The 12463-nt window shown below is 49.3% G+C and overlaps 1 protein-coding gene across 1 annotated transcript in view; it reads left to right on the plus strand.

Moving 5' to 3' along the window:
* The first annotated feature begins 283 nt into the window (after positions 1–283).
* LOC138398857 (uncharacterized) overlaps positions 284–12463 on the plus strand; it is a 29202-nt gene continuing 17022 nt past the window's right edge. Inside the window, exons 1-5 of the mRNA XM_069493310.1 lie at positions 284–329; positions 412–732; positions 3163–3296; positions 6870–6924; positions 7029–7355. Coding sequence (XP_069349411.1) covers positions 284–329; positions 412–732; positions 3163–3296; positions 6870–6924; positions 7029–7355 — 883 coding nt within the window. The remainder of the gene's footprint in view (positions 330–411; positions 733–3162; positions 3297–6869; positions 6925–7028; positions 7356–12463) is intronic.

A 12463-nucleotide genomic window follows, 5' to 3' on the forward strand; every position in this document is an offset into this window, starting at 1 on the left:
AGCCTCATGATGGGAGAAAGAGAGGCCTCACACACTTCCTCCGTGAGCTCGGAGACTCAGCGCTTCCCACCCACGTCAGTGCAGGAGAGCAGCTGGCCAGGGCTGGCTCGCACATCACTGGCCTGGGCTCAGCAGCTCCCACACCTCCCAGCATTGGCTCACCAGGAACCACTGGCTGTGCCTCTTGTACCCCCGGGTACTCACATGCAAATCACCCTCGGCGCTGGGGAACAAATCCCCCTCACAGGCTGGGCCGGCGCGGTGATCTTCATCCTGCAGAGCCATGCAGATGCTGTGGACCCTCCTCTGCCTGGTGGCAGCTCCCCTGGGTGAGGGTCTGGGGGCTCCATGTGTTTACATGGGCGTCTTTGTGGGATGAGACATACTCACTGTGACTCTCTTTGTCCCCAGGTGTCCTGTCCCAGCTGACCCTGCAGGAGTCGGGCCCAGGACTGGTGACGCCCTCCCAGACCCTGTCCCTCACCTGCTCTGTCTCTGGGGGTTCTGTCACCAGCAGTTACTACTGGAACTGGATCCGCCAGCGCCCCGGGAGAGCGCTGGAGTGGATGGGGTACTGGACAGGAAGCACAAGCTACAACCCAGCTTTCCGAGGCCGCATCTCCATAACCGCCGACACGTCCAGGAACCAGTTCTCCCTGCAGCTGAGCTCCGTCACCGCCGAGGACACTGCCATGTATTACTGTGCCAGAGACACAGTGAGGGGACTACAGTGTGAGCCCAGACACAAACCTCCTGCAGGGGCGTGAAGGACACCAGGGGGCGCGCGGGGCTGCTGGCAGCAGGAACCAGCCGAGGGCAGGTGCAAGGAAGGAAGGGGGTGGGAGAGCGGCTTTCTCCTGCCTTCATGACAGGTTTGAGGTCCTCTCCCCTTGCCCTGTTCTGCATCCCCCCCAGGAGGCTCCTGCTCTGCAGGGCTCTGGGACTTAATTTGTTGAAGGCCCAGAAATATCCACCTAAATCTGTTGAAAGATGCTTTGGGTGTTGCCATTGAGCAAGAACAGAGGAGAGAGCTGGGGGACTGCCCTGGACGGTGACACTCAGCACGCAGACTCCAAGCAGCACCGACAGCCGTCTTCTCAGGAGGAATGACACAGAAAACACACGTGCTGTCACCTCAGAGGAACTGGCGTGAAAACACACATCAGGCGTGTTCTGTGCTGGCAAAGTGAGTACAGGACATGGGTGTGCGTGTGCGGGTTTCTGTGGAAGGAAAGGAAGGAGAGAAAACATGAACATATGATGCGTAACTATTGTAACATGGCTGTGGGGTAACTTAATGGCTTTCATTAGCTGATGACAAGAAATTAGCCCAATAAAAGAGTCTGATGACAGAATAGGGCAGCAGTTATCTTCAAATATAAATTCGAAGCATTTGTAATATGTGCTTTATAAAATAAAATGTGATAAATCATAAACTTCAGGCAACTTTTTTAACTAAATTAATCTTATAAAATGATGGGCAAAGAACCTTTGTTCAAAAACAGCTGCATGTGCGCTGACTCCGCTTCTGGTATACGTAGCTGCAAGATGAACTCTCTCCCTTGGCAACAACGGGAAATGCCAGAAAACCCACAAACTCACAGTTGTTGGGCCTGTCAGAGATGGGAAGTGCACAAGTGAGGCACTCAGCAGGACTCCACAGAGTGACACACCCTCTGGAGGAACACGGCAGTGTCCCCTTTGGTGGAATGTCGGCAGAAGAGAGGCTGTCACAGAAGTGGGTCGGTGAACACTGGGGGTCTTCGCCACCCGCAGGGGCTGCGCGTGGGAGCCCAGAGCCAAGGGCGACTCAGCGCCTTCTCATGGGTGGTCACTGGGTGCTCCTGGGACATCGTGGGCAGGGCGAGAAACCATGCAGACACCGTGGTGGAACGGTATACAGCCGGTGCTCAAACGCCGTGAGGACTGGCATGGGTCACCAACACCCAATTTGCTACAGCTCGAATTCCCCCTTAAGTCTCTCGCTGACATTTATTTGGTAAAGGAATGGTATTGGGCGGTGGGATCTTCACGAGGTGGTTAAGTCAGGAGAGCCCTGCCACATGCGTGGACTGATGCCACTGTCCAGGGACTGGGCTTGCTGTAGGTCCCCCTCGTCCTCTGTCTCACATTCTTTTCTGCCATCGGATGGTTTCCCCCATGTTATGATGCAGCAAGGACTTCCACAACCGATGTGGCCCCTAGATATTGGAAATGTCTGCCTCCTGATTTGTAAGCAAAATGAATTCCCTTTACTTATAAATTCCCCAGTCTGTGGTATTCTGTTATAGCAGCAGAAACAAACTGAGACAGAAAACGAGCACCAAGAAGAAAGGGTTGCTTCAACAAACACTCGAAATGGGGAGGCGGCTTTGGAACTGAGCGATGGGAAGAGGCAGGAAGGATTCGGAGGGTCAGGCTAGGAAAAGCCTAAATTGCCACACATGGAGCATTAAGGGTGTTTCTGGGGAGGAAGGGCTCCAAGAGGAGAACAGCTGAGGGAACACCTGAATTTCCCTAGAGCTTACCTAAGTGGTCGTGAACGGAATGCTGGTGGAAGTGTGAACAGTACCTGTCATTCTGACGAGGTCCCACACGGAAATGAGGCTCAGAGAACTGTAAATTAGAGTAGAAACATCCCAACTGAGGGCAAAAAAAGAGAAAGAAACATCCCTACTGTCCAGCAGCATGGAACTGGCTGAACTGTGTCCGTGCCAAGCGTGTCACAGAAAGCGGGAATCGAAGAGTGACAAACTAGGCTGTCTGGCGGAGGACGTGTCCAATCAGAAAAACATTAAGGTTGCTGTGAGACTACTTTTAACTGTTTATTGAAAGATGTGAGAGAAAACAGGGTGGAACAATTTGGAAAATTCGCAGCCTGGCCACACAAAGTGTGCAAACTCACGTGTGGGTGTGGCCCGGCAATCATTTGCCAAAGAGACTGGCAGGCACAGAAGGGGAAGATTCCATCACATTTGCCAGGACAATGGGAGGAAAACTCTGACGGCATCTCAGGGATCTTCAAGGCTGCCCACTGCACCTCAGGCTGCAAGCACCAGGAGGGCAGGATGGTTTGAGGACACGGGCCTGGGGACCCCATTATGGCTTGCTGCCCAGTGCCACTTGGGGTCTCTGCCCCCTGCACCCTGGCATGGCACCCAGCAAGCACCCAGCTGTGGCTCAAGGGACCCAGTGTGTGGCTAAAGCCACAGCCCTGGAAGGTACAAGTGGTCAAAGTTGGTGGCATCCAGCTGTTGCTAATTGTGTGTGGTGGGGGCGTGGCTTCCTCTGTTGGAGTAAGTTGTCAGGCAGGAGCAGGGGGAGGGGATGGAAAAGACAGTCAACAGCCCTTAAACAAACTGACCTGCGGAGAAGACAGGATGAACAGTGTTACGATTGCTGTGATAACAGCTATAGCACCCCAGCCCAAAGTGGTGCTGATTACGATGATTATGGACACGGACTCAGTGAGGAGACCTGTGATTCCTATGGACGAGAGGAGTGGACCAACTCCAGACACAAGGCACCTTCAGCGAGATCAGCAAAGGGCGTCTACAGAGAGCAGCCATATGGCAGACACTGATTGTACTGTCTGATGTTGTGAAATAGCCAATCTCCACCAGTCCTGTATACTGTTCAAAGTAATGTTTTTCTATGAACAATCCCTTTTCAAATAAACCAAAATGCTTAAAATATGAATGGATGAAACTTAAAACTACCTTGGTGAACCATAAAGCTGGGCAGAAAAAAAAAACATGTAAAATTTTGTTATTTCCAGTCTGTATATAAAAAAATAGGTCATCCAAGGGAAAAAAATAACTTTGATTAACTAGTGTTAAATAAAAAACTAGGTTTACTAAATATGTTAATCTATTCTTTTAACATAAGACTCAGCTTTCATTTTAAAGGTTTCCATAGAATTTAGTTATGTTATCTTTCAGCCATATGCTAGTTATTTTTTTCTCTAGCCACCATGTGTAAAAAGGGAAGCCAATTGCACGTGCAAATAATGTAGTATTCTTTTGTAACTCACGTCTTGAAATGTTCCGTAGTGTTAAGCAAAGTCTCCTCTTGCTTGATACCAAATAAATTTTGAAAGACCTATTTTGCCTTCTTGACACAGGGAACACCACGAGGATGCTGACGTTCCCTGTGACTGGGAAGCATTTCCCACACGCAGAGATCCCAGCGCAGCCCCTGCACTCTGTGCTCAGCCTCTGCCTGCCTTCAGACAGTGCACAGGCTGTCCCCACATGGTGTGACTGATGTTATCAGCCACCTTCCCAGGCTAACCTTCTTCAAATTACGCAATCTCACCTCCCATGCGGATGGAACACATTTGTTTTATCTTCACGGGCAGACGGAAGGAGCTCAATGCCCTGGCTGCCTCTGATTTTGCCAGTCACATTCTGCCTTTATCTCCTTCTAAACAAACAATTGAACAACTTGCTCTCGCTGATGTGATTAACTAACATTATGGATGTCAAATCTCATTGATCTTTTTCACCAATCTTCCTGCACAACCAGTCACAGCCCGACTACCCAATATCCACTTAGACCTCCTCACTGTGACCTTGGCAATGCTCTGTCCTGGCATGTGAGCTCCACTTCTCTGTCACATCCTCTTGATGTTTCATTCACGTCGACAAGCCACTTAAATATTACAAGTTCTCAGCCATTAGCTCAGTTAACTAAACTCACAAAACTCTAGGGCAAATAACATCACAGAGTCCCCCAAAATATATTAGTCTTGAAAATGCATCAGCACCCCCAAGCAGCTGACAGCTGTTCTCCTGGGTCCGAGGGTCAAGGACAATCATATTTCAGTGACTTTGCGGAGTCCAACCAACGTTGCCCCACCAGTTTCAGTGCTGCTGTGTCAACGTCAGGCCTCTTCCAGCTTGGACATGGAGTACGACCAATTCTGCCTCCCAGCAGGCCTGACCTAGCTCCTCCTGCTAAGTGGCTGAGCCGACAGTGACACACATCACCCCAGCCTGTCAGCACAGCCCCGTCCTGCAGGGACACCCACTGTCCACATGGTAGCAAGTTCATTACTTCTGACCACGTCCCCTCTGGAGAGGCAGCGATCTGTCCAACCCAAAATTTGACAGCATCTTAATGTGAGTTGGCTTTTCCTGCCACAGCGCTTCTGTCAGACCCACTGCTCAGCTTCCGACGTCTGCGTCTCTGACATACAATCGTGTACGGTGTCGTCCAAGAGCCTAGCATCTGTCTGTTGCTAGAGGATACGAGCTGCAGCCATGGAATGTGAGCACAGGGTCCAGTCACACCGCATCCTTCAGATTTTCCCAGAAATACACAACAGGATAGAAAAACTAAAGGGCTGATTCAAGTCTCTACAAATAGTTCTCAGTAGGTCTGACCTACACATTTTATGACACTGTCACCCAGGAGGCCACAAGATTCCTAAACAAAAGCCCGTTGCGGGGCTTCCCAGGTCACGAAGGATGCTGCATGTCCCCAACACAACGGGCGCCACAGAGCGCTTGGCACGTGGGTCTGCAAATGTGACATGGGTTTCCAGAGATTAATTCCTATCAACACACCGGTGGTGACAACTTGTGAAATCTTTCTTACTGCCACGATTTTAGCCTCTGATGGGTTAGAATTCCTGGTTCCCAGGGAAGATGACTCCAGTTGCAGGCACAATGTGCTCCCCTGAATCTGAGGCCTGGTCTGAGGCCATTGACTTGGGGTCCTCATGACTGTGGACCAGCCAATAATGAAAGGCCTCCTCCCACTGACAGACACTCACTCTGCTTTGCAGGCTAAGCTCGTGTACCCATGGAGGCAGGGCCGTCCCTCAGGACCAGGCAGATTCTGTGGTTTCTCCACTGCATCCCACACTGGGGAGGTCAAGTGCATCAGCCACATGACTGCGGGTGGCCAAGGGACCAAGGATAATGGCTCTGCAGTGCTCAGGCCTGAGTCACTCCATCAGGGAACAACACACAGCAACCCTCACTGCAAAGTGCTGCCTTGTGTTAGAGGGATGCAGAGTGGAGGTGGGAGGGGACACTAGTGAATGTCACGTATGACCACAGGGCCACCTGCAGCAGTGGACAGTGGAGACAGACCACTCACACTCACACTGTGACGTCCACAATGGTTAGCGCTGGCTACTGTCCCTAGCATGTGACAGCCCCATAGACTATACCTGAGCCTGTGTGGACCTGCCTGGCAAGAAGGAAACGTAAGGACAAACTTCAGTGGATCCTTCTAGGCCCAACTCTTGTGCCCTGGACCCAACACACAGGTAGCAGCAGTTGCATATGACAATTTGTGTGAACCTGAATCCCCTCAGCTGAGTGAGACTCATGTCACAGTTAATGCACAACAGTGTGAAGGGCAGTGTAGGTTCTGTGGCCCAAAACTTGATGCAGCCTTGAAGTTGTAACACTAGTATGCAGCAAAATCACACCATGTTCTCATTACAGGGGGAGGAATTTGCAAATTCTACGAGGAATGTTCACATGTATCCTGGAGTTGGTTCAGGGGAGCAGTAGGGTCTAGTGATGGGGAGCACAGGCCAGATACAGCAGGTGCCTCTCACCAGATACGTGCTTGCTCTTGCATGCATTGCACAGCTCCTCTATGCTTCTCTTCTTACAACTTCATCTTTAAAATATGACCCATAACCTCCCCCAGGAGTCTCACCTCTTCTCTGGGCCCTGGCCTCCCTCAGCTGTCCCACCCCATGGCTTGCTATATAGCAGGGGACATGCAAATAGGGCCCTCCCTCTGCTGATGAAAACCAGCCCAGCCCTCACCCTGCAGCTCTGGGACAGGAGCCCCAGCCCCAGCATTCCCAGGTGTCCCCATTCAGTGATCAGGACTGAACACAGACACTCACCATGGAGTCTGGGCTGCGCTGGGTTTTCCTTGTTGCTCTGTTACAAGGTAATTCATGGAGACCTAGAGATATTGGGTGAGGGAGGGGATGTGAGTGAGAGAAACAGGGGTGTGTGTGGCAGTTTCTGACCAGGCTGTGTCTGTGTTTGCAGGTGTCCAGTGTGAGGTGCAGCTGGTGGAGTCTGGGGGAGGCTTGGTCCAGCCTGGGGGGTCCCTGAGACTCTCCTGTGCAGCCTCCGGATTCACCTTCAGCAGCTACTGGATGCACTGGGTCCGCCAAGCTCCAGGGAAGGGGCTGGAGTGGCTGGCAGAAATTAATGGTAATGGTGGTAGCACAAACTACGCAGATGCCGTGAAGGGCCGATTCACCATCTCCAGAGACAACAGCAAGAACACGCTGTCTCTGCAAATGAACAGTCTGAGAGCCGAGGACACGGCCCTGTACTACTGTGCAAGAGACACAGTGAGGGGACTTCAGTGTGAGCCCAGACACAAACCTCCTGCAGGGTGCATGGGGCGACCAGGGGGCGCGAGGGACACAAGGAGCAGAGTTAGCCCAGGGCAGGTGCAGGTTGGGGGTAAGGGCTGGTTTCCTCTCAGGGTCGTGGCTTCCTCTCCAGAAAATAGTTTCTTCTGGGGAACTTCTCTGAATTCACCATTCTGTGTTTCCCTCTGCAGTCTCTGAGTTAGATATGTTTGTGGTCATGAGAGAAAATATTCTCACCTGCACAAAAGGCAGAGGTTGGGTTCCAGTCTCTTTCTCCTGTCCCCAAATGTACATTAATTATCAATCCTTCTGAATACCTCTGAGGGACATCTGGGTCAGACGGAGTCAGCGTCCTAAGCAAGAGAGGTAAGACCCTGTGGTGCTCAGAGTCCCAGCACGAGGCTCACATTGATTATACTGGACACAATTCAAGGGCAGAGGGACCCACCGACATTTAGTGTAGATGTTGACTCTGATGGTGTTAGACGCCTACACACACGCACACACACACATGCATACACACACTCACACACTGAGTGCACATGGGAAGGGTGAGTCTCTCCACCACGGAGGTGTCTGCAGAGCAGGGCAGCAAGACAGTCCCAAGTGGCTTCATAGAACAAGAGGGGAGACTGGCTCAGGTTTTCACAACAGTTCCCTGGTGCAAAAGGGGGGGTGCTCTCACTGCCAGTAAGGATCTCCAGGGGTCTGGGCCTGTGACAGCCATCTGGTGAGAAAGCACCTGTGATTCCTTCCTGGGATTCCCATGAGTGGGGCAAACAGGCAAGATGAAGGATGGGCCTTCAGATGCCAGTGGACAGACACCAGCTAAGAGACTCTGACTTCGTATTCCACTCAATGACTAGGAAATATTTTAAAAAAATTTTTGAAAAGGAGGAAAATGCCATTATGGGTAAAAAACAATACGGTCAGCAGGAAAAAAGAAGACATTTCATTAGTATGAACAAATGATAGTACTAATGAGGATGAGCAGGAGGAGGAGTTAAACAGGGTCTTGGTCCAATGTCATAGGGAAAGCTTTTCACTGTCCAAGCTCATCAGCTTATCCTGAAGGCTGTGGGTCTGCTGTGGGCTTCAAAATTCCAGAACTTCCACAGGTTCTACAAGGATGCTCAGTTTGACATTCTCTACCACAGCAGCCTTCCAAGTGTCTAGAATTCTGAACTGATGCTGTCGTTGTGGATCATGAACCCGAGGGTTTCCTCCCTGGAATTGTACTGCTCGGTTTCCCTTAAAGTCCTTAATAATATTTGTTCCAGTATGGCTCAAGACCAGTAGTTTCCTGATGTTTCTCCAACACACACTCTGTGCTGGATGAACACGACGAGAGACTGCTGAAAAGATGTAGTAAAAAGACCCTGATTCTGTGGTGATTGTGGTGTCTCTAACATGTGAACTGCTTACAAAATTGTTTACTCTTGCATGCAATAGGGAAAATGCTAGCAGTTGTGGTAAAATCTAAATGTTTGTTCAGTCCAGCTACCAAGTCATGGGGTAACAACTGATGTGTCCTGGAGGGACTGGACCACAATGCTGTAAGCAAGTGCTCATGGTACAATGGAGAAGGAGTTCAAGAATTGCTTAAAGCTGTGACACTTATATTCCATAATGCTAATTAGATCAATGTTTTCAGAAGATTTCCAATGAGTGGACGGTGTGATACGTGAGCAGTGGTGATGCCGCACAAGCTTAGACGGCATCACAAAGTAGGTTTAGGCTGCTTGTTCTGGGGAATGACCTCCCACAGCACTTCTTTAATCCCCATATTATTTTTTTGCATGATTTCTGTTTACTTTAGTTGGGTCTCTAGGATTTAGAAGTCTATCTCAAAGTTCCTTACCTTTGGTTAATTTTGATAGGTTTTCCAGAACTTTTGTTTGCAAAATATCCCAAGTTCATGGACTACTCTAAAAACATACCAATTCAATCCCAGTTTTGTGCTAATTGACAAGTACTAAAAAGGGCAATGACTTCTCTCACATGGGCTGATTTTACCTCCAGTTGAGCACAACATTGTAATGGAAATTTTTCTTCCGTAATATGAATCTCTGTTTAATAACTTCCAGTCTTATTACTGAAGTTTGATTGATCAACAAATAATATTGTCTCAAGGGTCTCAATGAGAATCTAATCCAAGAATATACAGAACTTTTCTCTGATGCAGACAAAATAGCTCTGTGCCCACACTTAGCTTTCAGCCACATGTCCTAGCACAGAGTGAACCTCATGCCACTGTTGACCTCAGTGGAGGCTCCTGACTAGGAAATCAGGTACTTTTGATTTTAATGCCTGTAGACCGTCATATCTGGATATTTTAGCCAAAAGTAATGGCCACATGAAGTAACTAAACACTAAGGAAAATCATAATCTAATGAAACAAGAAGCCGTGATGTGAGTGGCTCCATCTTTGCCAATTTCAAAAGTTCATCCACACAAGGAGCTTCCTGTCTCAACGTTTCACACTGATATGCAGAAAACATTCACTTCTTCCCCCAGACCCCCCTTGTGTGGACGTGATGAGAGAGTTTTCAGGGTCCCACAGATAGGACAAGGTTGGAAGAGGAGAAGACACCTTTCTGAAATTTCCCCTGGAGGATCAGCAAGGTCACAAAAGAGACTCTCTCCTGCCTCCATGACTAGAACTCTGTCACACGCCCACGTGCACACGAATTCCTGATGGGCATAAATGCTACAATGATGAGGCTGACCATTTTATCACATAAAATTACTGGAAACTGACATAAATATTTTCTTTTCCTTCCTATGTTTTTTCTTCTTCTTTGTTCTTTTGGAAAGAAGGTCCTGTTGTGCCACCTAGCCTAAAGAACAGTGCCATCATCATAGCTCACAGCAACCTCAAAGTCATGGACACAAGTGATCCCGCTGCCTCAGCCACCCAAGTGTCTGGGACTACAGGTGCACCCACAGTGGCCGGGTGAGATACATATATGTATAAAGCATTGTCTCACTGTCCTGCCAACTAGACTGACCTCAAACTCTTCACCTCAAGTGACCCCCCTACTGGGGCCTCCCAAAGCGATGGGTTTACAGGCATGGGTCACAGCACATGATCATATTGAATAACTAACTTTCCTTAATGTAAAGTTAATTACTTTTTGATCATTACCTGAACTTTCACTGAAACATTCCTAGGGTGATTGAGTTTCATTTTCATTTCCAATGTTCAAAACTGGGGCTCCATGAGAGTCCCACAACTCAGGCCCTTTACCTGGAGCTCAGGTGTGGCCCAGGCTGTGGCTCCTGTGGGACCTGGGAAAGATTGATGAGACTGTGTCATCCACCATTGCTGGGACCCTCCTGCTGTCACCTGGGCCTGGACTCACGTTGGAAATGCAAGTGGCCATTAGTAGCTGAGAGAATGAGATTGATTGGTCAAAGTGGGATGTGTCCACTGAGACTCTCACAGAGTCACCTTCCTCACCTGTGGCATCAGGGAGACCTGCAGGTGGAAACCTCAGTGTGCTGAGAGCTCTGTGGTGGCATCCAGGTCCTTGTGAGTGGAGTCTTTGTGGCTCCATATGATGACACAGCACCCTGGAGTCAAGGCCCTCCTGTGTGAAGTGTCTGCCCCAGATGGACCTTTTTCCAAGAGCCTCCTCATCCTCCCCCCTCTGCTCCTCCTCACTGCCCTCTCCTATGTTCTCCTCCTTCCTATGGAGAGCAAAATCATTCCTTGTTTTTATTCTCACACCCATCGTTATCAAGAAGGACCCAAGGTCATGTATTGATCAAGGATTTCTCTATAAAGCACATGGGATTCACAAAAGATTTCTTCCACAGGCCGGGCGTGGTGGCTCATGCCTGTAATCCTAGCACTCTGGGAGGCCGAGGTGGGCGGATCGTTTGAGCTCAGGAGTTCGAGACCAGCCTGAGCAAGAGCGAGACCCCATCTCTACTAAAAATAGAAAGAAATTATATGGACAGCTAAAAATATATATAGAAAAAATTAGCCGGGCATGGTGGTGCATGCCTGTAGTCCCAACTACTCGGGAGGCTGAGACAGGAGGATCGCTTGAGCTCAGGAGTTTGAGGTTGCTGTGAGCTAGGCTGACGCCACGGCACTCACTCTAGCCTGGGCAACAGAGTGAGACTCTGTCTCAAAAAAAAAAAAGATTTCTTCCACACTGTGGTGTGTCATCATGGGAGACACTTGTGGAAAACGAGGGGCACCATCAATCTTACCAAGAGATCTCCATGCTTGAGAAAATTTTATGTCTATCTGGAGACACAGATGCATCCTCACTGCAAGTAGAGAAGGAATTTATAGCACGAGAGCCTTTGTGGCATTCTATGGGCCTTGCCTCTGAGATGGCTTCAGAGTAAGACAGTGAAGGGTGAGAATATGACAGTGTGTTTTGTGGAGTGTGGAGGAAGGCAGAAGACTGCCAGGGCAAAGGGGAGTGCTCTGATTTGCAGTTATTTTGTTTAGTTACTGATGGGGAGAAGACCATCGAGGCTTAGGGACCCCATTTCTGAGGCTGTGGGAGGACAGGAGGTTAAGGGTTGCTGCCTGAGCAGGAGCCAGAGATAAGGGCAGAAGTTAACTGCCCAGTTGGGGGACATTCCAGCGATCTGGGAGCACAGCAAAGCAGACTCCCACCTTAAAGCCTGAGGGGCCTCATGCCTAAAAAGCCACGGAGTGGCTTGACATGAAAACGACACATGGCTATAAAGGAAGATTGCAAAATGTCAGCCCTGGAAAATGGACCCCAGACTCCCACCCTTAAAAAACACCAGGTTGAGCTCCCTCCCTCCCCTTTCTCAGCAAAATACCTCAGTTGATGGGGAGCTAACCTCCCAGTAAGAAGTACTAATCTCTTTGTTCCTCAATCGAATGGGCCACAGCTGCTGAGTTCAGAGATACTATCTGTACATAGCTTAAGGCGTAGTTGTGCTTAGTAACGAGCTATGTGTTCCTGCTTCTATAGACAAGAGTAATTAGCTAAGGCATTTTGTGACTTTTAGGGGAGACTTGAAACTTCTACACATTGTAACCCATGAGCTTTTAACGTGAAATCATTGTAATCTACAGCATGAAATAGGGAATAGACATAGGTG

This window comes from Eulemur rufifrons, chromosome 2, assembly GCF_041146395.1.
Source record: "Eulemur rufifrons isolate Redbay chromosome 2, OSU_ERuf_1, whole genome shotgun sequence".
Classification (NCBI taxonomy): Eukaryota; Metazoa; Chordata; class Mammalia; order Primates; family Lemuridae; genus Eulemur; species Eulemur rufifrons.